Consider the following 19,161-nt stretch of genomic DNA (forward strand, 5'->3'; position numbering starts at 1 on the left):
ATCCTAAAGTTTTTTTTTTTTGGTCTTCATGAACTTTAATTAGTACGTATATTGATATTTGCAATATATGTTTTAAAGTAGAGACATTAATTAATATATATCATAAAGTAACTATAGAGAAATATGCATTAAAGATTAGTTTTATGTTTTAACTCAGACAACATACCTAAAACTTAATAATTTTTGCAACAAACGTAGCACATATATTTGTGCATAGATATGCATGTTGATATATATTTTTATAAATGAATTTTCATTTTAGCCTAGCATTTTTGCAATATCTATTTACTATGTTCTTTCCAAAGTTTTGGAAGGATGTCATTTATTAGAATTTGATTCTTATTGAGTCGCACCTAATGTAAGCCAATTTCTGCTTGCATTTAGCAAGGATTTTCTACACTAATACGTCCAATTCCACATCTTCACACACTTTCATCCTCGCTCTGTTGTTTGTCTTCGATGTCAAATTCACCATTCTTAAATTTTTGAAACCACTTACAACAATTTCTGTCACTTGACGCAGCCTCACTACAAGCAACTAATGCGCTTCAGCTGCAGATTTCTTCAAATTAAAGAAGTAAAATATGGTACAATCAGATAATTTAAACTGTACCTTACTAGTGACTCCATTTTTTTTTTAATTGCAGAGACTTATTTGTATTCCTAATAGAATTTGGATTCATTTTTAATTTGTAGTTAATATCATATGTGTTAAGTATTTACATAAATTATAGTTTTTAATTAACGGTGTAGTAGATTTCAGAGCATGAATTGCATATTATGCAGATTTATATGTACAGCAGTAATATTTCATGAAACTAATTTTTTTTTTGTACTGCTTATTTGTGAAATTTATTCCCCCCTTTCTTATGTTATACAATTTGTCATAAGCTATTACACTAAATATTCATAATATATCTATTTGAAATCATGCCTCAAAGCTGAAAAGTTAGTAATTCACATTCTTTGGGCTACACACTTTTTGAGAAACATAATTTAAACTACTCATTGTCATGCAAAGTATCTGTTACATGTATATTCTCTGTGTGTTGTTTGTTCCCATTTTCTTTCTCAAGGTGATACTTTTAATTATACTTTTCAATTTTTTACTAATATATTAAGCAGTGTAATTTGACACTTTTAGGTGATTTACTTGGTCCTACAGTGAATAACTTAGATAAATTGTTACGGATGCCACAAGGTTGTGGAGAACAAAACATGTTGAATTTTGTACCAAACATCGTAATTACAAAGTATTTGCAGAGAGTAAATAGGCTTACACCGGCTATCCAGAAGAAATCTCTGAACTTCATGCAAAGTGGTATGTATGAAATCTTTAGAGAAAGTAAAATACGAGGGCCATCCAGGAAGTAGATTACGTTTCCGTCTGTGTCCGCTAGGGGCGGGGCTGGCGCGGCCATCTTGGGGTCAGAGCGTTGCGCAGCTCAGTCTGCATCTAGCCGTGCTAATGAGAGGTTCGTGCTGTGCTCCGTTCAGATACTGTGACGGTTTGAAATGTCTGCGTTAATTGAAAATCCCGCGAGGTGCGCTCAGTAATAAGGTTTCTGACTGCAAAAAACTGTAAACCGATAGAAATCTATCGGCAGCTTCGTGAAGTGTATGGGGACAACATTATCACTGAAGGTGGAGTCCGTCAGTGGGTCATAAGATTTCAAAATGGCCGAACCAATGTTCACGACGAAGATCGAAGTGGGAGACCCAGCATAGTGACCGCCGAACTTCTCGAAAAAGTCGATGCTAAAGTCCGTGAAAATCGAAATTTCACAATAACGGAACTTTCTTTGAGTTTTCCACAAATTTCGCGAAGTTTGTTGCACGAAATCATCAGCGAAAAGCTTGGTTACCACAAGTTTTGTGCAAGATGGATTCCAAAAATCTTGACAGAGGACCACAAAAATCAGCGAATGGCTGCAGCGTTGAACTTTTTGGACGCTTACCATAAGGATGGTGACTCTTTACTCGATCGCATCGTTACTGGTGACGAAACATGGGTGAAACATGTGAACTGTGAAACGAAATTGCAATCAATGCAGTGGGGGCACACAAGTTCTCCCCAAAAACCCAAGAAATGCATGCAAACAATGTCGGCAAGGAAGATGATGGCGACTGTTTTTTGGGACAGAAAAGGTGTAATTTTGGTGGACTTCCTGGAAAGAGGCACTACAATAAACTGTCAAAGGTATTGCCAAACTCTCCAAAAACTCAGAAGAGCAATTCAAAACAAGCGCAGAGGAATGTTGAGCTCTAAGATCTTGTTGATTCACGACAACGCCCGGCCCCACACGGCAAATGTCACTCGTAAAGTTCTTGAATCTTTTAAGTGGGAGTTGTTTCCTCATCCGCCATACAGTCCCGACCTGGCACCGAGCGACTTCCACCTATTCCCAGCAATGAAGAAGTGGCTGGCTATGCAGCGTTTTGATGACGACGCACAGCTGCAAGAAGAGGTAACGAAGTGGTTGAAGGCGCAGGCGGCCGAATTTTTCGACGAAGGAATTTCCAAGCTCGTACATCGCTACGATAAATGCCTTAATTTGTATGGTGACTATGTAGAAAAGTAGTATTTGAGTGTGGCTTTCATCTGTATATAATAAAATTTGTTTCCTATACTTTGTTTATTTTTTTATTCCAAAACGTAATCTACTTTCTGGATAGCCCTCGTATAATAAATCTAATTTGTAATGACCATTTTCAATATATAAAATGTGTTTTTGAACCAGAAGCATTAGCAAATGTTGATAGTAAAAAAACGGAATTTCTGGGTTTAAGAATGTGTTGCGGTTGGCTCATTATGAAATATTTTTCATTAAACTAATTTTAGTTATTTATTCATTTATTTTGAATTTAAAGTTTCAGTGGATAAAATATTCATTTCTAACATTTAATTTTTTTATGCATACTCATGAAGTATATTATTAAAACAGTTCTTGTTTTAAGTTAAAAATTGTTTGTTTAGAAATAATGTGTGATTGTGTTGTACTATTACCCCCTTTTTTTTCTCTTAAAAGGTAACTTTAGAATTTTATTTATCTAAAATTTTAATGAAGCTTTATCATATTTTCATATGTGCTTCTGTAAATTTTCATGTAATTTTAACATATTTTCCCATTCTTCATCATGATCAAACCCACTTTTGCTGACATATTTTGTCTGCATTTATGCAGTTGGATCTTTCAGACTATTTGAGTTAACGTTGCTGATTAGATTTGCTTTTCATACGTTCTTGCACCTTTCAGGTTATCAGAGAGAACTGACATACAGAAGAAATGATGGTTCATTTAGTGCTTTTGGAAACAATGATAAAAATGGCAGTACCTGGTATGTTGATTAGTGCACTGTTTATATCTGAATGTCAAATTTAATTTTTTTCATTTGGTGTTGTTTCAGTTTCCTGTTTATATTAGCTGACTGTGAAATTTAATAAGTAGAAATTTAAAGTTATTAAATATATTTCTTATTTCTTTATATTTTGAAATTTTTAACCTGTAATGCTCATAAAGGCTCTGCTATGGAGACATTTTTTACTGTTTCTTGTATCTATTCTGTAGATAGATGAAAAGAATTGTGGTTGTAATATAAAATTAGTACATATGTAAATTTACAACTCTTGCTGTGAAATGTGAATCCGTGGCACTGAGATTTCTGTGACACAGCAGAATTGAAAAATACCATTTTATTTGTGTCTTTATTGTTAGAAGAATGATAATGTGCAATGCTTACAAACAAAATATGTATTTGAGAGCTAGTGGGTAAAACAAAATTTTAAAGGGAGAAAGATGAGAACTAAAATACTTAGAAGAATTGTGCAGGTGCAGTTTAAATTACAGTAAATAGGAACAGCATAATCATTAGATCCAAATTTCAATAATTTTTAGGAAAAACTTGCAAAATATGTTTTAATACTAGTTCAAATATGCTTTTTTAGTTTGGTTGATACTGAAGAACTGCAGAGAAGTTTATCGTTGTATAAAAATCATAAACCTTAATTATATGATGCATGAGGAATTCAACTGAATCAGTGTTGATACAAATATTTTTGCAAGTGTTACTTCTAAAAAAATAACTTGCCTAATACCAAAAAACATTACCAGTGACTTATCACTGGAGTGCAATTAAAACTACTTCATTTGATGCACTTTTACTAGCGACACACCATATGTGCATTAAATAATTATTGAGGAGAGAACACTATTTTAAAGGAACTGAGACTGCTTTTCCCTGTGAAACTATTGCCTTTGTTGACAGAGAGAAAACGTAAAACTCGGAATGGTTTTATGGTTTTCTTGGGCAGTCTTTTCCGTCAGAGATCAGTTAGGCCTTATATCTAAAGCTCAAAATTTTGTGAAACCATAATGTCCAACTGATACAAGAAGCCTTAGCCCAACTCTAGTGTGAACTTGAACGTTTTTCAAAGGTTGTCATGCTCACTGATTCTAAAGCTGCTCTTCTAGCCATCTGTTCTTTTGAATCACCAATGTCTGTTGATGTTTTAAAATATCAGTAGCTTCTAAACAGTTAAGCTTCAGAGGGCAAAGAAATTGCCATGCAGTGGATACCATTACACTGCAGCCTTCATGGAAATGATAAGGCAAAGAAATGAGGCAATATTTTCCAGGCAACTGGCACCATCTCTTTCTACAGTGCTGAAAGATTGATGAAATGGCTACTCAGAAGCATTTTTGAAAGATGTTACCAAAAGAAACTGTCATAAATTATGGATTAACAGAATTTTTTATACTCCTTTATGGCCCAGAAAGACATCTGTTGCTATCTTTCATCTTGCTACTGGCCGAGCTTGCCTTTTAAAACATCTGCATCAAATGAACCCTATTCAAACCCCAATTTGTATGCCATTTTGTGTAAGGAAATGGATGCCTCACATCTGAGTCATTGCCATAGACTCCCTTGACAGTCAGTCAGTTGCCTTTATCATTTGGCACTGGCGCTGATTCAAACTAAGACACACTGACAAATCATTGCTTCACTGAAAATTATTATGAAATAATTTTACTTTGATATTTAACTTGAAATTAATTATAACGAGTATTAATATGTTAAATGCATTGTGAATTGTTCTTAAGGTTAGTGGCCAAAGACAAGTACTGATGTCTGCAGATTTTAGCTTGCAGCCCTGTATTGTCCTCTTCTTTTTTTAAATATTTTATATAAATGTAAAATATAAAATATGAAACAAAATTATTAAATTTAATTGGAACTAACTTGCCATATACTTTCAAATTCATATAATTTAATTAAACACATCCCTGCTTCAAAGATACACTTTGTATCATTTTTCGTCACTGTAACATGTTACCCTGCAGTATCTACATTGCAGTAAACTTCTGCCCAATCACTGCTCAGGATTAACATGAAGACTTTCGGACTCTAAATATGGCCAAAGTTAGTATGCATTGCTTTTTCTCACCTGCTGTTGCTTGAATAAGTTACATCTCTTACTTCGCCGTCTTTCTTTATTATCGAAAATGTAAACTGTGTATGTGGTAATTGAGGGATGCATTTAGCATTGGTTTTAAACAAGAATGTATTTCTGAATAATTGTTCCTGTGCAAAATAGAAGTGTTTTAATCATGAAGCTAGTTGTGATTTTTGCTCTAGTCGTCATCTGCACCACAGTCTTCATGGCCATGACTAAAGAGTGAATTGATTTCATCTTCCGCGAAAACTACAACATCACATGCATACATAAGAAGTCTTGTAACCTTTTAAATTGGGAATAGTACGAGCTACTACTACTACTTAGTCTGAATTTGTGTAGAAAGCAGAAATTTATAAAATTTCCCGTACAAGAAACTACAAATTCATACATCAATTGAAATGCTAAAAAAAAAAAAAAAAAGTTGTCCTCAATATGAAAATTTTGTTGTTTTGAATAATTTTGCGAACAGGTATGGTATAGAGCAGCGTGTTTAAAAAAATCATATGTGAAGAATAAAGTCAATGGCAGTCGTTCTGCTACTTCTAAAATGTTGTATTGCATCTTTAAGTTTCTGTATTATTAAAACATTGATTCATTGTATATATACAGACACAAAGAACACCAAAACCCCCTTTAAGTATTCATTACTCTTTTTTTTTTTTTTTTTTTTATCTTACCTTAAAAAGTTAAATGAATGTTAGTTTTTGAAGCATTTTAAAAATTAAATACCTAAAATGTCATATTTTCATTTATTATATCTTCATTACAATTTATATTTATGGTGTTCGAAAATTATAAAACATGAATCCTGTGTAAAAGGGCTGTTTTATACCAAGCAGTCTTGAACCTGTTTTAAAATGTCTTTTTATTTAACACTCCATTGGGTACAATATGTTCGGAACATGGTCGGGCACATTCAACCTGACAGGTGATTCTTGATTTACTAAAACTTTTGTATATATAGAGTTTTTTTCCCTACAAAAATCAGTTGCTATCTATTATTATTAAACTTCTAAAAGTTATAAAAATACCAAGGGGGCACTAAAACTAGTTTTTAAAGTTTTAAAAGGAAACATTTATTGATACTAAACAAATTTTGTAAAATAATTTTTAGATCATTTATAGATTTAAATTTAATTATAGTTAGAACATAAGTATAAACTCCCATTCATCTGATTCATTAGAAGATATCTCTCCTTTTAACTTCTCTCTTATAGTACTGAGGATACATGAAAACAGCATGTGTGAGGCAGGTAGCAGTATGACAAGTTTTGCACTCATATTGGCTTAATTTTCTATTATGAGTCTTCAATTTTTAGAGGTATCATAATTTTGATGTTCATGACTGGTAGTGAATCTCTTAATATTTGTTGTAAGTGTACTGGCACCCAGTAGACTTCAGACTTTGTTGAGCAAGTTGTCTCAGCACAAGTTCATTAAACAGTTGTTTTATAAACAATTTTCTTTTCAGAGCTACATACCTATAACCCACATGTTTGATATGAGAATTGATCAGAACAATGTTTAACATTGTTAAAAAAAAAGGATTATCATGGGCCACTGTTTAATATTCCAAGACATGTTATACAAACTGCAAATTTTATCTATAATAACCATTCCTAACTTGGTTTCATTGTAGGAACTGATTATTTCTGGTGTATATTTTTCGCCAGTAGAAAGATCAATAGTTTGGTCATCATCCAGTGATGATACAAGGACGTTTTTGCTTTTTCTTGGAATGTAGGATACCAAAACGTTATTAATATTACTGAAGCTAAAATTACTGCAGTGTTGTAATCTGGCTTTAGTAGCAGTGAATTCTTTTGGTAGCTCTGTTCAGTTTTTTTTTCTGTTTGTGCCTATATATGATAGTTTTTTTCTGTTTTAGTTCATTCAGAACACTCACTTGTGTAGACCAGTTGTAACCTGTTATGTTTCTTCCATAACCGAACAAAGGTTCTGCCAACCTTTTTACCATATCAGGTGCTTTTTTGCTTCAATTTGCTTTCCCATGTTAACTTCCAAATTAAAAGAGTAGAATATTTTGGCATCTACAAGGAAGAAAATTTTTATTCCATATTTACTTAGTTTAGACGGGATGTATTGTCTGAAAGGACAGTTACCAGGGAAAGCAGGCGACAAGTTGTCTACCATGACGTTTTCACCAATACAGAAGCACAATTGGGAAGTTGTGCACAAAATTTTCTAATACATCTCATTTTGGGATGAATGTCAATCCAGTTCTTTTCTCGCACATCTTTTTTCACGGATATTAAAATGGAGGCACCAGATTAGAAACTTGAATCTCTTGATGCTCATAACAAGGTTAAATTTAGTGTAGCTGTTGTAACGTCTGAACACCCGTGGTGGATGAAAGGAAAAGAGCAGTTGTCTTTCAAATATTTATTTTAAAACTTAATAATAATTTCTTGAATAATCCTAAGTAAAACAATCAAAACATTACAGCCAAATATAAAACAATGGCCGCTGGATGCAGCTTATGATGCTGGTTGCGTCTTTTCTCAAGTTCGCTCACTGCATAAAATTCTTACACAAAAGCCCCTCTCTTTCCTTTTTGTTAAACATTTTTTCGGAAATGCCTTAGGAGGGGGGGGGGGTCATTTACTACACCCTTTGTATCTGGAACCCGCACCAGGGGTTTTCTGTAACTCATTTTCTCAAACTTTTGACTGACGATAAGTCTCTGGACAAACAGGAAGTTCTAATTAAGCAAATGTTTGTCAGAGGTGTGCATATTATCACACTATCATATCCCCCCCAATAGTTCCTTGAAGAGTAGTTTATTTGCCTTGTAAACACCAGCTAGGTTGAGGAATCCTATGAATACTCATAATTTAACTAAATCTGTATGTTTACCATTCCGTTCTCTGGAAAATAATCCTCTGATGGTATCGATATACTGATTGATATACTTCGCTGCGTTATTCAGGATATCATCTGTAAACATGAAATTCCAGCATTCAACAGGAGTTTTTTTTTGGCTTTGCAGCTCAAATAACTCCAGGTGATTGAGTAATAATGTTATGACATCCCCATCAAACCCTGCTTTGTCGGGGATTCTTATACCATTTGATCTTTCCCCAAATAAAAGGAGTATTTTCTTCAATTTTGTCTTCTTTGCTAAGCCTTATTCTGTCTCTGATATTTCTTCTTGTCCCTCTACACCATCTTCTGAATCAATATTGCTTTTGACACCAAAGTCTTTATCATTAACTTCCTCATTGAAATGGCAAATTTCTTCAAGGTCTTGAGGGTTTCCCAAATCAAAATTTTTAAAATACAAAATTGCTAAGCAAAAAATGTGATACATTATTAAAAATCGTAGAAAACTTGTCTAATTGCAACGTAATTGGGTGCAGTGAGCCTGTTAGATCGTTTCATTTGCCAACTGGAAAGGAGAAAATATATTGACAGACTTAATCCTTTTGCGACAGCGCACCTTTGTTTAAGACACTCGTGCGGGACTGAAGAGAATTGAAGGCAGTCACCGTACAGGACGGGGGTTTTACATTGCTAAGCCTAATTTTATTTTAAAAAATCAGAAAAAAAAAAGTTTCACTTCTAGCATCATAATTTTTGGTATCATTTTAGATTAATTCTTAAGATCTTATATTTGTTAAAATTAGCACTTCATAATCTTTTTTCTTTATTTTACATGAAAATATACTTGAAAAATTGCTTATCTTGTAAAATAATTTTCGGAAGTGCTATTCAAATTATTCCAAATTTAAGTTTATATTGATAAAATCCATCAATAAAGTTTAAAATTAATAAAACAATACAATAAAGACTATTTACAGTAAGAAGTAACAAAATTAAAAATGAAGACTGAGCGTGGTAAATCTCGAAGACTCTTATCACTTTCTAACTCTTGAAAAAAGTATTGCTTTCTAACTTTTAAAATGAAATCACTCTCATCTGTGTTAGTAAATGGTTCATTAACCATAAGAGGGTATTCTTCCTCTGATAAATAGCAGCTTCCCGCCATAATAGACTAGAAGTGAGGTTTCCGAAATAAAAAGCGAAGAAACTGAAATATATCTGAAGGCAATGCAAAATGTAACAGAACTCCACATTGCAACCCTAAAAGACCATACACAGTATAGGAAAAAATACTCGTAGAATAAAAAAAGGAATTGGATATAAATTAGATATACAGATGTTTATATTAGCATGCGAGGATTTAAAGAGCCTACCTCTGTTTACGTTCCCCCTTGCAACAGTTGATGAGTAAAATACCAAAGTCAGGCAGAATATATCAAACTAAAGGTCAGGAACCTAAAACAGTGTACATTTCAAAAGTAATGGACATAGGATGCCATGTAGTGGTTTTCAGAAAAACGTTCCAGCTTAAAATGCATATACGCATCACCCGTCTTCTGAATGAAATCTCTAGTGATGTATGGATGGGACGCCTGGTTGTAAGAGACATTCTTAGGGAATGCGTATATGGGACACCCAACCTGAAAGGGTTAAGATTGCCAGTGGCACTAGAAAAGAGGAAGCCAGCTGGATGGAGAACTTTGAAGGAGGTTGGGCAAACCAAAGAGCTCGAGGTGTGCCTAGCAGATCAAATGCACCCAACAGAGTGTTAAAAATTCATATTTAACATTGTATTTGAAATTTATGTATAATCTTTCTTTTAAAGGCTAACAGCTTTTGTGGTGAGATCTTTCCATCAAGCTGAGGAGTTCATAGATGTGGATGAAAATGTTATGACAGCAGCTCTTGAGTGGTTATCTAGGAGGCAGAAGCCAGATGGTTCTTTTGATGAACCTGGAGAAGTGCATCATAAAGCTATGCAGGTATTTAATGCATTTGTGGAATCAGTAAATTAACGTTGTGAAATATGCATTGTTAATTTCAGAAGTTAGCTACAAATTCCATACATCAGTTGAAATGCTAAGAAAGTGATTAAAAAAAGTTCTTGCCTTCAGTGGGAAAGATTATTTAGTGTTAATGCTTTAAATATTGATTTACTGAAGCTGACCTGCCAGCAAAATATATGGTGATGTGAAGTATTGAAAAGTAAATGTTCAGGATTGAAATTTAAGTATAATTTCACTGTTTAATATTTTAAATTTAGTAATAATTTCTACTGAGATTTAAATCTTTGCTGGCAGTTTGAATGATATAAATTCAAACTATTTTGACAATATATTTATTTTGACAATATATATTTTTATGCAAAAATGTCTTTTTTTGCATAATATATATATATTTATGCATAAATGTAATTAAAAATATTTTCTTTAGCAATTTAATTTTATAAATACTTTTGTTCTCATATAGTACTTACTTATAGGCCTGAATTTTATATTTAATAAATCGGATTTCTTCTGAAAATGAAAGCAATCAATAATATTCAATGATGATAATTTCCTTTATTGATATGTTAAATGATATATTAGAAAAATAATAATATTGAAAACTTAAAATCAATTATGTTAAATATTAGAAAAGACCATAGAGGAAAAGAAAATTGTGTATTTCCAATTTAAAATTCTTTCTTTTTGTCATTATAAATATCACGAATTCACGAAATATCACGAAAAGGAAAATTACATAAATGTTTGGAAAAAAGAATGTTTCTGTTCACATTCGTAACACTTCTATTCTGTTCCCATTCATAAATTTTGAAGTTGCTGTCTTATATTGGTACTTTTTGAAATATTCTGACTAGATCCTTTTAGAAATGTGTTTATCGTTCATAAGCATTAAATAAGATAAAAATATTACAAAACATGTACAGAAATGAAAAAATAAATTAGAAATTTACCCTAAAAAAAGTTGTACATTATATGTGCAGTATTTGCACATTACGTAAACAAAATGTGAGAATATAAAATAATTATTTGAAAAATGCAGACATTTTAGAAAACCACCAAATTATTTCTAATGTATCCACTGGTACAAAGAATGAAATTTTGCTTTAATTATTTAGTTGTTAAGGTATGTGCAAGGAATCCATAAAAATTGATTCTTTATTAATGCCTCCTGTTTGGGGGGGGCCACCAGCGGCCAAGCAATAAAGATGCTGAACACTGGTAGTTCGGTCCGAGGTTCGAATCCCACAAACAGGCTGGCTGCAGGGGCGTTTTCATGGTTTTTCCCATGTGTAATGTGCATATGAGCCAGTTTCCCTTAGAAAGTCCTCAATGAAGGCATCCCTCCTTTTTAGGCAGATAGCCCTCATGTGCTTTACCATAATTGAATAATCCAATGCAATCCTCTCTGGGGGAAGGGACAAACTAAATTTTCAATCAACTAGTTATACGAGTTTCACAACCCGAAGAATCAATCCTGAATGTACCCTTGAGGCTTTTGTATTTTCTGCAGTGCACAAGGCACAGTGACAGAAGATATTTCATTTTTATTATAAGATTTATATAATTACTATATCTTTCCCTCATGTAAACAATATAGAGTGTTTGTTCACTTTTCTATTATTAGTAATGGGAGCTGTTTAGTGTATCTGTCATTTATAGTAGTATAGATTATATATGTTAGTTTTCATTTTAAATTGCTGCTCTGCATTGGATCATGTGCCATCTTTGGCATTGATATACAGTCAAAAGTCTTTAATCCGGATTCGACGGGACTTCGGCGACTCTGGATTATCGGTTTTTCAAGATTATAGATCATCAATTTAAATCTGGTAAGATGCCATGCAGAAATCATAAAATTAAAAATATGAAACCATAATTTATGAAATAAAGAGCAATTATTATCTAAAAGGTATCAAAATTTACAAAAAAAGCTTAATATTTATTTGTTTACTTTTTTAAACATTTCTTTCAACACGCGCATGCATAAAGCATACATTACGCATAGTCGAAATTAGAAAATTGCAACCAGAAAACTATTTGATTGTGTATTCGTGATATTTATAATGGCGAATTATAATCAGAATAATTAAATCATATCTAAGATGGAGTATATCAAGATGAAATATTACATTTAGTAAGGAATTATAAGCCAAATAAAATAAAAACATCTGCCCTGAAGATAAGGATAGTGCTGACAGATCAACTTCCAGTTAATTGCGTGCTGCGATGTCCCCTCCCACCCCCACAGAGCAGCGTGAAATTGATAAACAGATTTCGGAATGGTTAGAAAAACAAAGGATATATGCAGCAATTCCACTTTTCGTTTGATGGACATCGAAACATGCTTTCGCTTTGTAGATCCTTTGGCAGTTCCAGAATCGGAAATTCTTTTTGACAGAATCGAAAGTTCAAGCTTACTTTTATAAAATTGCTCTTAACAGTCTGCAAAAAATAATAAGCCGGATCCAATTCGAAGATTAAGAAACAACGCAATCTACGACATTAACTGAAATAGATAATTTGATGATTTTAGCTTAGCTTATACCATCTATTATACATAAACGTGCATGCATAAAGGTATTATGCACATGCGTAAATGCATATGCGCTGAAAGTTTGTAGCTTTGTGGTCCGGATTAACGACTTTTGACTGTACTTCAAAAGAGTAGCATAAAAACTTAATTGTTATCTAATTACTTTTTATCACTGTTGGTGCATAAGAGGCTTTCAGATTTTGCTGGAACTGGCTCTCTGAGAATCATTGAAACTGAAATAGCCAATTTTGGGGGGGGGGTATGGTCTGTCAATGGATAAGTCTTTTCAGTTCTTTATTTGTGAAGTTTATGTATCTTTAGATATACTTTGTTAAATACTGCAATTTTTTTTCCAAGTTATGTCAAGATATAGCATAATCAAGGTGTTTAATTTTAGGGTGGATCTGGTGCCAAGAATGCTTTAACAGCGTATGTCCTCCTTGCATTTTTAGAAAATCAAGTATGTTTAATTTTTGCATTTATTGCTAAGTTTATTCACCAGTGTCTTTAAATGCCGATATTGAAGCTTACATTAGAAAATCACTGTATTAAATTAATTGTAGGCTCAGAAGACATTTGGGCAAGAAATGGATAAAGCTACCAAATTCTTATTAAAAGAATTGAAAGATTCTCAAGATCCATACTTTGTTTCAATAGTAACCTATGCCTTCCATTTGGCCGAACATCCCGAAAAAGATGCAGCTCTTCAGAAACTTTTAAGCTTATCCACAAGAGGTGGTAAGTACTTTGGTTTCTATGGAACTACTGTCTTCTTTTGATACTTGTTCAGTGTACCAAGAAGTATAGTAAATGAAAAAATTACTGTATTGTACTTAATTAAATTTTTAATCACAGATCAAGTAAACCTTCATAAAATTTTAATCCCATAAGCAACATGTTCTTTATCCAAGTACACTGATACTTTTTTTGAAAAAATGTACATCAATAGCTATTTCAAATACTGTTATGCAATAATGGAACTATGCTGTCTTAATAGATTCCCAAAAGAATATTTTATACTTCCTTACTTTAACTGCACATATTTCCTTTCCTAATTTTTAAATTTTGAAAATCAGTCTTGTATGGAAAAGTATGCATAGTAGTATAATATCAGATAATTGAGTAATGGGGAGTAATTTAATATGCATAATAAGTCTTATAGGGAAAAGAATGACTATTAACATTCTGTACATTCCAGGATCTGCACTTATATCAAATTGTGTATGGTACTGAGTATCATATGCAAGGTGAAAGTTACATAATATACATAAAGTATAAGAGACAAATTTTATACAGTAAATAGGGTGCATAGTGGTCTTTACAAGTGCTTATATTTGGAAATAAATTATGCATTAACTTTTATAGTTGCTTACTATTTCTCTGAATTGCTTAATTTTAATTTTTAGTGCCTATTTTTATGTTTTTAGCCCCCCTTTTTTTAAATGCATTTTCTTTCACATCAAAGGTGAAACTAAATAAACATTTCTTCCTTATCTGGAGCATCAGATGGTGAATCATGCTCGCAAGAACTATACACAGAAAACAAAATAATGGATAAAGAGTACCTTTCTCTTAAACGCAACTCACAAACTTTTATTTAAAATTCTGATGGAGAAATGTCCAGTTAATTATTTACTAATTTGAAATGCTGTTTCTATGGATCTAAAGTATATGGTGCAAAAACAGCACAAAAGCATACGGGAAAATTAAAAGTATATTGATGCATTTTTCCAAAAAATGTTATTGCAGAAGAAGAATGTGAGAGTATTCCGAGTTTATCCAAAATGTTGTCCAGCCATACATTACAGGATTTAAAACCTATGATCCCCCCCTAAAAAAAAGTTACTTATTTGCACACATTTATTAATGAAAAGTACTGCAGTTTGTGAACATTTAAAAAGATTTTTATTCTTTCCCATGGGCAAGCTCCTTTTAAACAAGGATTTAGTATCATTAACAATGTAGAAACACAAAAATCTGGGGGAAAATTCATACATTGCTATGTTCACGGTTTGTGGTTACATGGTACATGCCGGTGCGATCTACAATGTATCAATTGCGAAAGAGATGAGCTTTATCAACTTATTCGCAAGTATTGATTATATTTGAAAGAGCAGGGGAAAAAATTGTTCAATATAAAGAAAAACAGAATGAACAGATAATTCATTTCTCTTGAAGAACAAAAAGAACTCTTAGAAAGCGATATTAAAATGCCTGAAAATAAAGCAAATGAAGTGCTGAAAAGGCTGAAGTTACAGTAGATTTTAATCTTTTAAAGAAAGTCTAATGAAATTATTAAAAAGTATTTGTGAAAAACAAACTCAATTAAGAGAACTGGATTCAAACATTAATGAAAAGACTCAAAAGAAAAATCGAACATACGAATTTTATTATTCATTAATAAGCATAAATTTTTTTTTACACTATAAATTACTTTGAATAAGTATAATAAATACCCTTTATTATTCAAAAATCAAAATTAAGAATCAGCATAAATTTAAAACATTTTTTTTGCAGTACTAGTTTTGATAGTTTTTGAACTACCTTCTTCAGCTGCTAAGTGAAAAAACTTTTTTCAACCTTTATTTGGTTCATTTGCATTTAGCAGCTGAAGAAAGTAGTTCAAAAACTATCAAAACTAGTACTGCAAAATGTTTTTTAAAATTTACACCGATTCTTAATGTTGGACTTTTTCATTGTTATTCAGCGTGATATTTAAACTAAACCCTTTATTATTATTTATGACTGAATTTCATTGTTAAATCTTGTAATAATATAGTTTAGTTTTGTATATCCCTCCCTCATTTTAAACTATTTCTGAAAATTAAATGGTTATTTCAAATTAAAAAATAATTGTTATGGTTTTCATGATTGAGTAATGCTAATTCTCTCTTAATAAATACCGAATTTCTCATATTTTAAATTACAAGTCAAGTTGCATTTTCTATTTAAAATTATGCACTTATATATATGTAATTAAACATGTGCTTATTTTTTTTAACTAAGAAGTGGCTACCAACCCTGAGTAAAACATTGTCAGCAATAAAAATTTAGCAAATATTTTTCTATATATGAGTCTTTGCCTCTTCTACAAAATATGTTCAACAGTGAAAAACAGTTGTCTACCTACATATAACATGTTTTGGTTCATTGTGGAATAGTAAAAGTGTATTTCTGTCAGCTCTTTGTATGTACAGTAAAATATCAGTTCAAATACATTTGTTGGCTGAGATTTTGATGTGAAATTATGCTAATGGACTACTGTATTCCACCGTGTTCTCATATGAGTATGCATTGTGAATTTGTTTCTCTCTTAAATCATCAAAATTTTTAAAGGCTTCAGTAAACTGAATTAGTATAGGACCATTATCGTAATGTTAAATCTTCATTGAAGTAAAATAATATCTATGAAAAATATTTTAGTAGTAACCATAAAAATATTTTAGTAGTAACCATATAGTGTATCAAATTTGTGTATGTTTTAGTTGAAACCATACATTGGAAACGGCCACAGGAAGAAACTGCATCCTACTACAGGCCACAATCTCAGGATGTTGAAATGACAGCTTATGCTCTTCTGACTTACTCTGTACGAGGTGATGTGGCTGCTGCTTTGCCCATTCTGAGATGGCTTATTTCACAACAGAATGAAAATGGTGGATATTCTTCTACACAGGTATTATGATATTTCCTGTATTATAGATTACAGTGTAAGATAAAAGGATTCAGTATGTGTGAGGCATAAGGAATTATTAAATTAAAAATTAAATTCAGTGAGGAAACTTACCGTCAAATTACACTTTGTATTGCTGTAAATGTATGTGCATATAATGAAGACCTTGAATTTTTAGCTAAATATAGATTGTAATACCAGCGAGTGTACTGTTGATTATCTGCACATGGTGGTGCCCCCTCACACACTCAGCACTATTCATGAGAATGTGTAAAAAAATAACAGGTGGTAAAATTATGGCTAAAAATTTTTGCTGCTGAATGTTACCAGTTTAATTCAGCCTATGGACCAAGGTGTAATTTCATTCTTGGTACAACTTCATTGTTCTGGTCTTTTCATAACTCTTACTGAGGGAGATTATGATTTAATGATGTTCTGGGAAAAGTGGGAAGTATGGAGTGGAAAAATCTTAGTCGAAAGTGAAACATATAACACAGGTGTGATCATAGAAAAAGATTCTTCCTGATTGTGAAGAAGTCAAGGCAATAACTGAAGTTGTGCGCCTAAAAAATTGAAAATTGAAAATTTTTTCACACTAAAAAAACACAGAGGAATGGTTCAATTGAGGTGCTCTTTCAGTGCATGAGTGATGCAGATATTGTTTAAAATGTCACAGAAATGAACAGAAGAGGCAGATAATGATATTGAAAATTGGATTTTGTTGACCAAAGAGGATAATACAGTGATAAAATAGCACTTTGAAAAATGCACGGTAAAATTCAACGAATATTTAAACATTCTGAATTCTGAAAATTACTGATTTTTTTTCATATAGAAACACTTGCAATATGCATGCAAATTGATAGTTGGTATTGTCCATGTGTTTTTTATTCTCTGAGACATTCTTTTCTGGTATTAGCTCAGATAATCAAGCGTACACTGTGTATAAAATATTTCTAACTAGTTATGGTAAGCTTCAGTTGTTTAAAAAAAATCACATGTAGTGACTTTTTTTTTTCACTAGCACTGTCAGACTTTATTTTTATTAGTATAGTATACATGCTAATTGAAAGGAAGAGTAATGATTAGCATTTTGTTTCAAAACATCATTTTTATAGTTAATCATTTTCTTATCTGTTAGCTCATTGTATTATTATGTTATATTATGTATATTGTTATCAATTATACCTGTACACTGCACCAAAAAAAGAGGGGGGGAGGTGGACAGTTCTATGGCCCCTTTTGACAAAATTCAAATTGTGTGTTTCATGTCTCGAAAGCGTGACTTAGATATATATTAGATTTATATATAGCATTGTTCTAATATAGGTATTTTGACACAGAATCTCTTTTCTGAAATAACATAACAAGTTTTTTCCGATATTTCGATTCTGCGACTCAAATTATGCCAAAGTGCCAAGTTTTGTAAAAATCTCGCACTTAGTTTTTAAAAAATTAGCTCTCAAAATTTTAGATCCTTGATGTTAATTTGGTATATATTTATTAATATCTCTTTTTATTAAACTTATTTGATTCTTCCTTTCACGTTTCAAAATGTAGGTTCATTCTAAATAAAATTCTCGCATTTTTTATGGTTTATTTTTAAAATTTGTGTTTTTAAATAAAATAATTTTGAATTATAATCTATGGAATTTTTACCACCATTTTAAAGTAGATGTTTTTCTCAGCATACCTGCAAAAAATTAGTTTTTTTTTTTATTCAAAATTTTTTTAAGATACATGTGAATTTACTTATTAGTGCATTTTGAAAGTTGGCCATATTGATTATGAGCGATAATAACACCAAATGTGGTTTACGCACTATGTTAAAGTTATTTGAAAGAATGAACGATTGACTTTTTTTCCGCTTGTGTACAATTGAAAAAAGGAAAGGAAAATAAGTGGCTATAAAAGTTGGCCAAGGGAAGTATTCTTTGCGGAAACTAAAAAAAAAAAATGCGCCTAGAGAAATTTTTAAATTTCTCCATAAACTTCTTGCCAAAAATTACAAAATTTAATATATAGAAATAATTTGAGTCATGTAATCGAAATATGGAAAAAATTTGTATGTTATTTCAGAAAAAGTCCGCTTTTATATCACGCTTTCAAGACATGAAAAACGCAAGTTGAATTTCGTCAATTGGCCTAGTAAAATGGGAGATATAGAACTTTTTTTGGGGGGGGTGGAGTGTACATGAATGAAAAATGTTGATTAATAGTAAACTCTAGTTGTTGAATATTATTAATCATATTTTAATTGTTTTTTTTTTCCCATTTTTTGATACATTCTGTTAAATAACTTTTCTAGTGAATTTAAATGATTGCTGAAATGACAGTAGGTATTTTACAGATTCTTATTTCATTATATATAATTAAAATTTATACATGCACACATGTATGTATATATTCTTCAATTAATAATATTTTCATCCCTTTCAAAATCTGTATGTGTTATTTTAGGATACAGTTGTAGGAATTCAAGCCTTGGCTTCTCTTGGATTCAGGCTAGCTTCCACTTCAATCTCTATCAATGTAACTTACAGTTTTGGTAATATGGAGAAGTCCTTGAACATAAATTCTGAAAATGCAATGGTGTTGCAAAATGTTATTGTAAGTATTTTTCGCTCGAAACCTTAATACTAAATTT

At 31.7% G+C, this 19,161-nt stretch overlaps 1 protein-coding gene across 1 annotated transcript in view; it reads left to right on the plus strand.

Annotated features, from left to right (window-relative positions):
* The window catches only part of Tep2 (Thioester-containing protein 2), a 151,130-nt gene that overhangs the window by 107,500 nt on the left and 24,469 nt on the right, over positions 1–19,161 (plus strand). Inside the window, exons 24-30 of the mRNA XM_085821260.1 lie at positions 1,145–1,321; positions 3,258–3,339; positions 10,128–10,284; positions 13,239–13,301; positions 13,405–13,579; positions 16,327–16,517; positions 18,975–19,124. Coding sequence (XP_085677386.1) covers positions 1,145–1,321; positions 3,258–3,339; positions 10,128–10,284; positions 13,239–13,301; positions 13,405–13,579; positions 16,327–16,517; positions 18,975–19,124 — 995 coding nt within the window. The remainder of the gene's footprint in view (positions 1–1,144; positions 1,322–3,257; positions 3,340–10,127; positions 10,285–13,238; positions 13,302–13,404; positions 13,580–16,326; positions 16,518–18,974; positions 19,125–19,161) is intronic.

Source organism: Stegodyphus dumicola, chromosome 7 (assembly GCF_044657685.1).
Source record: "Stegodyphus dumicola isolate Sdum_Otavi_A_Nest chromosome 7, ASM4465768v1".
Lineage (NCBI taxonomy): Eukaryota > Metazoa > Arthropoda > Arachnida > Araneae > Eresidae > Stegodyphus > Stegodyphus dumicola.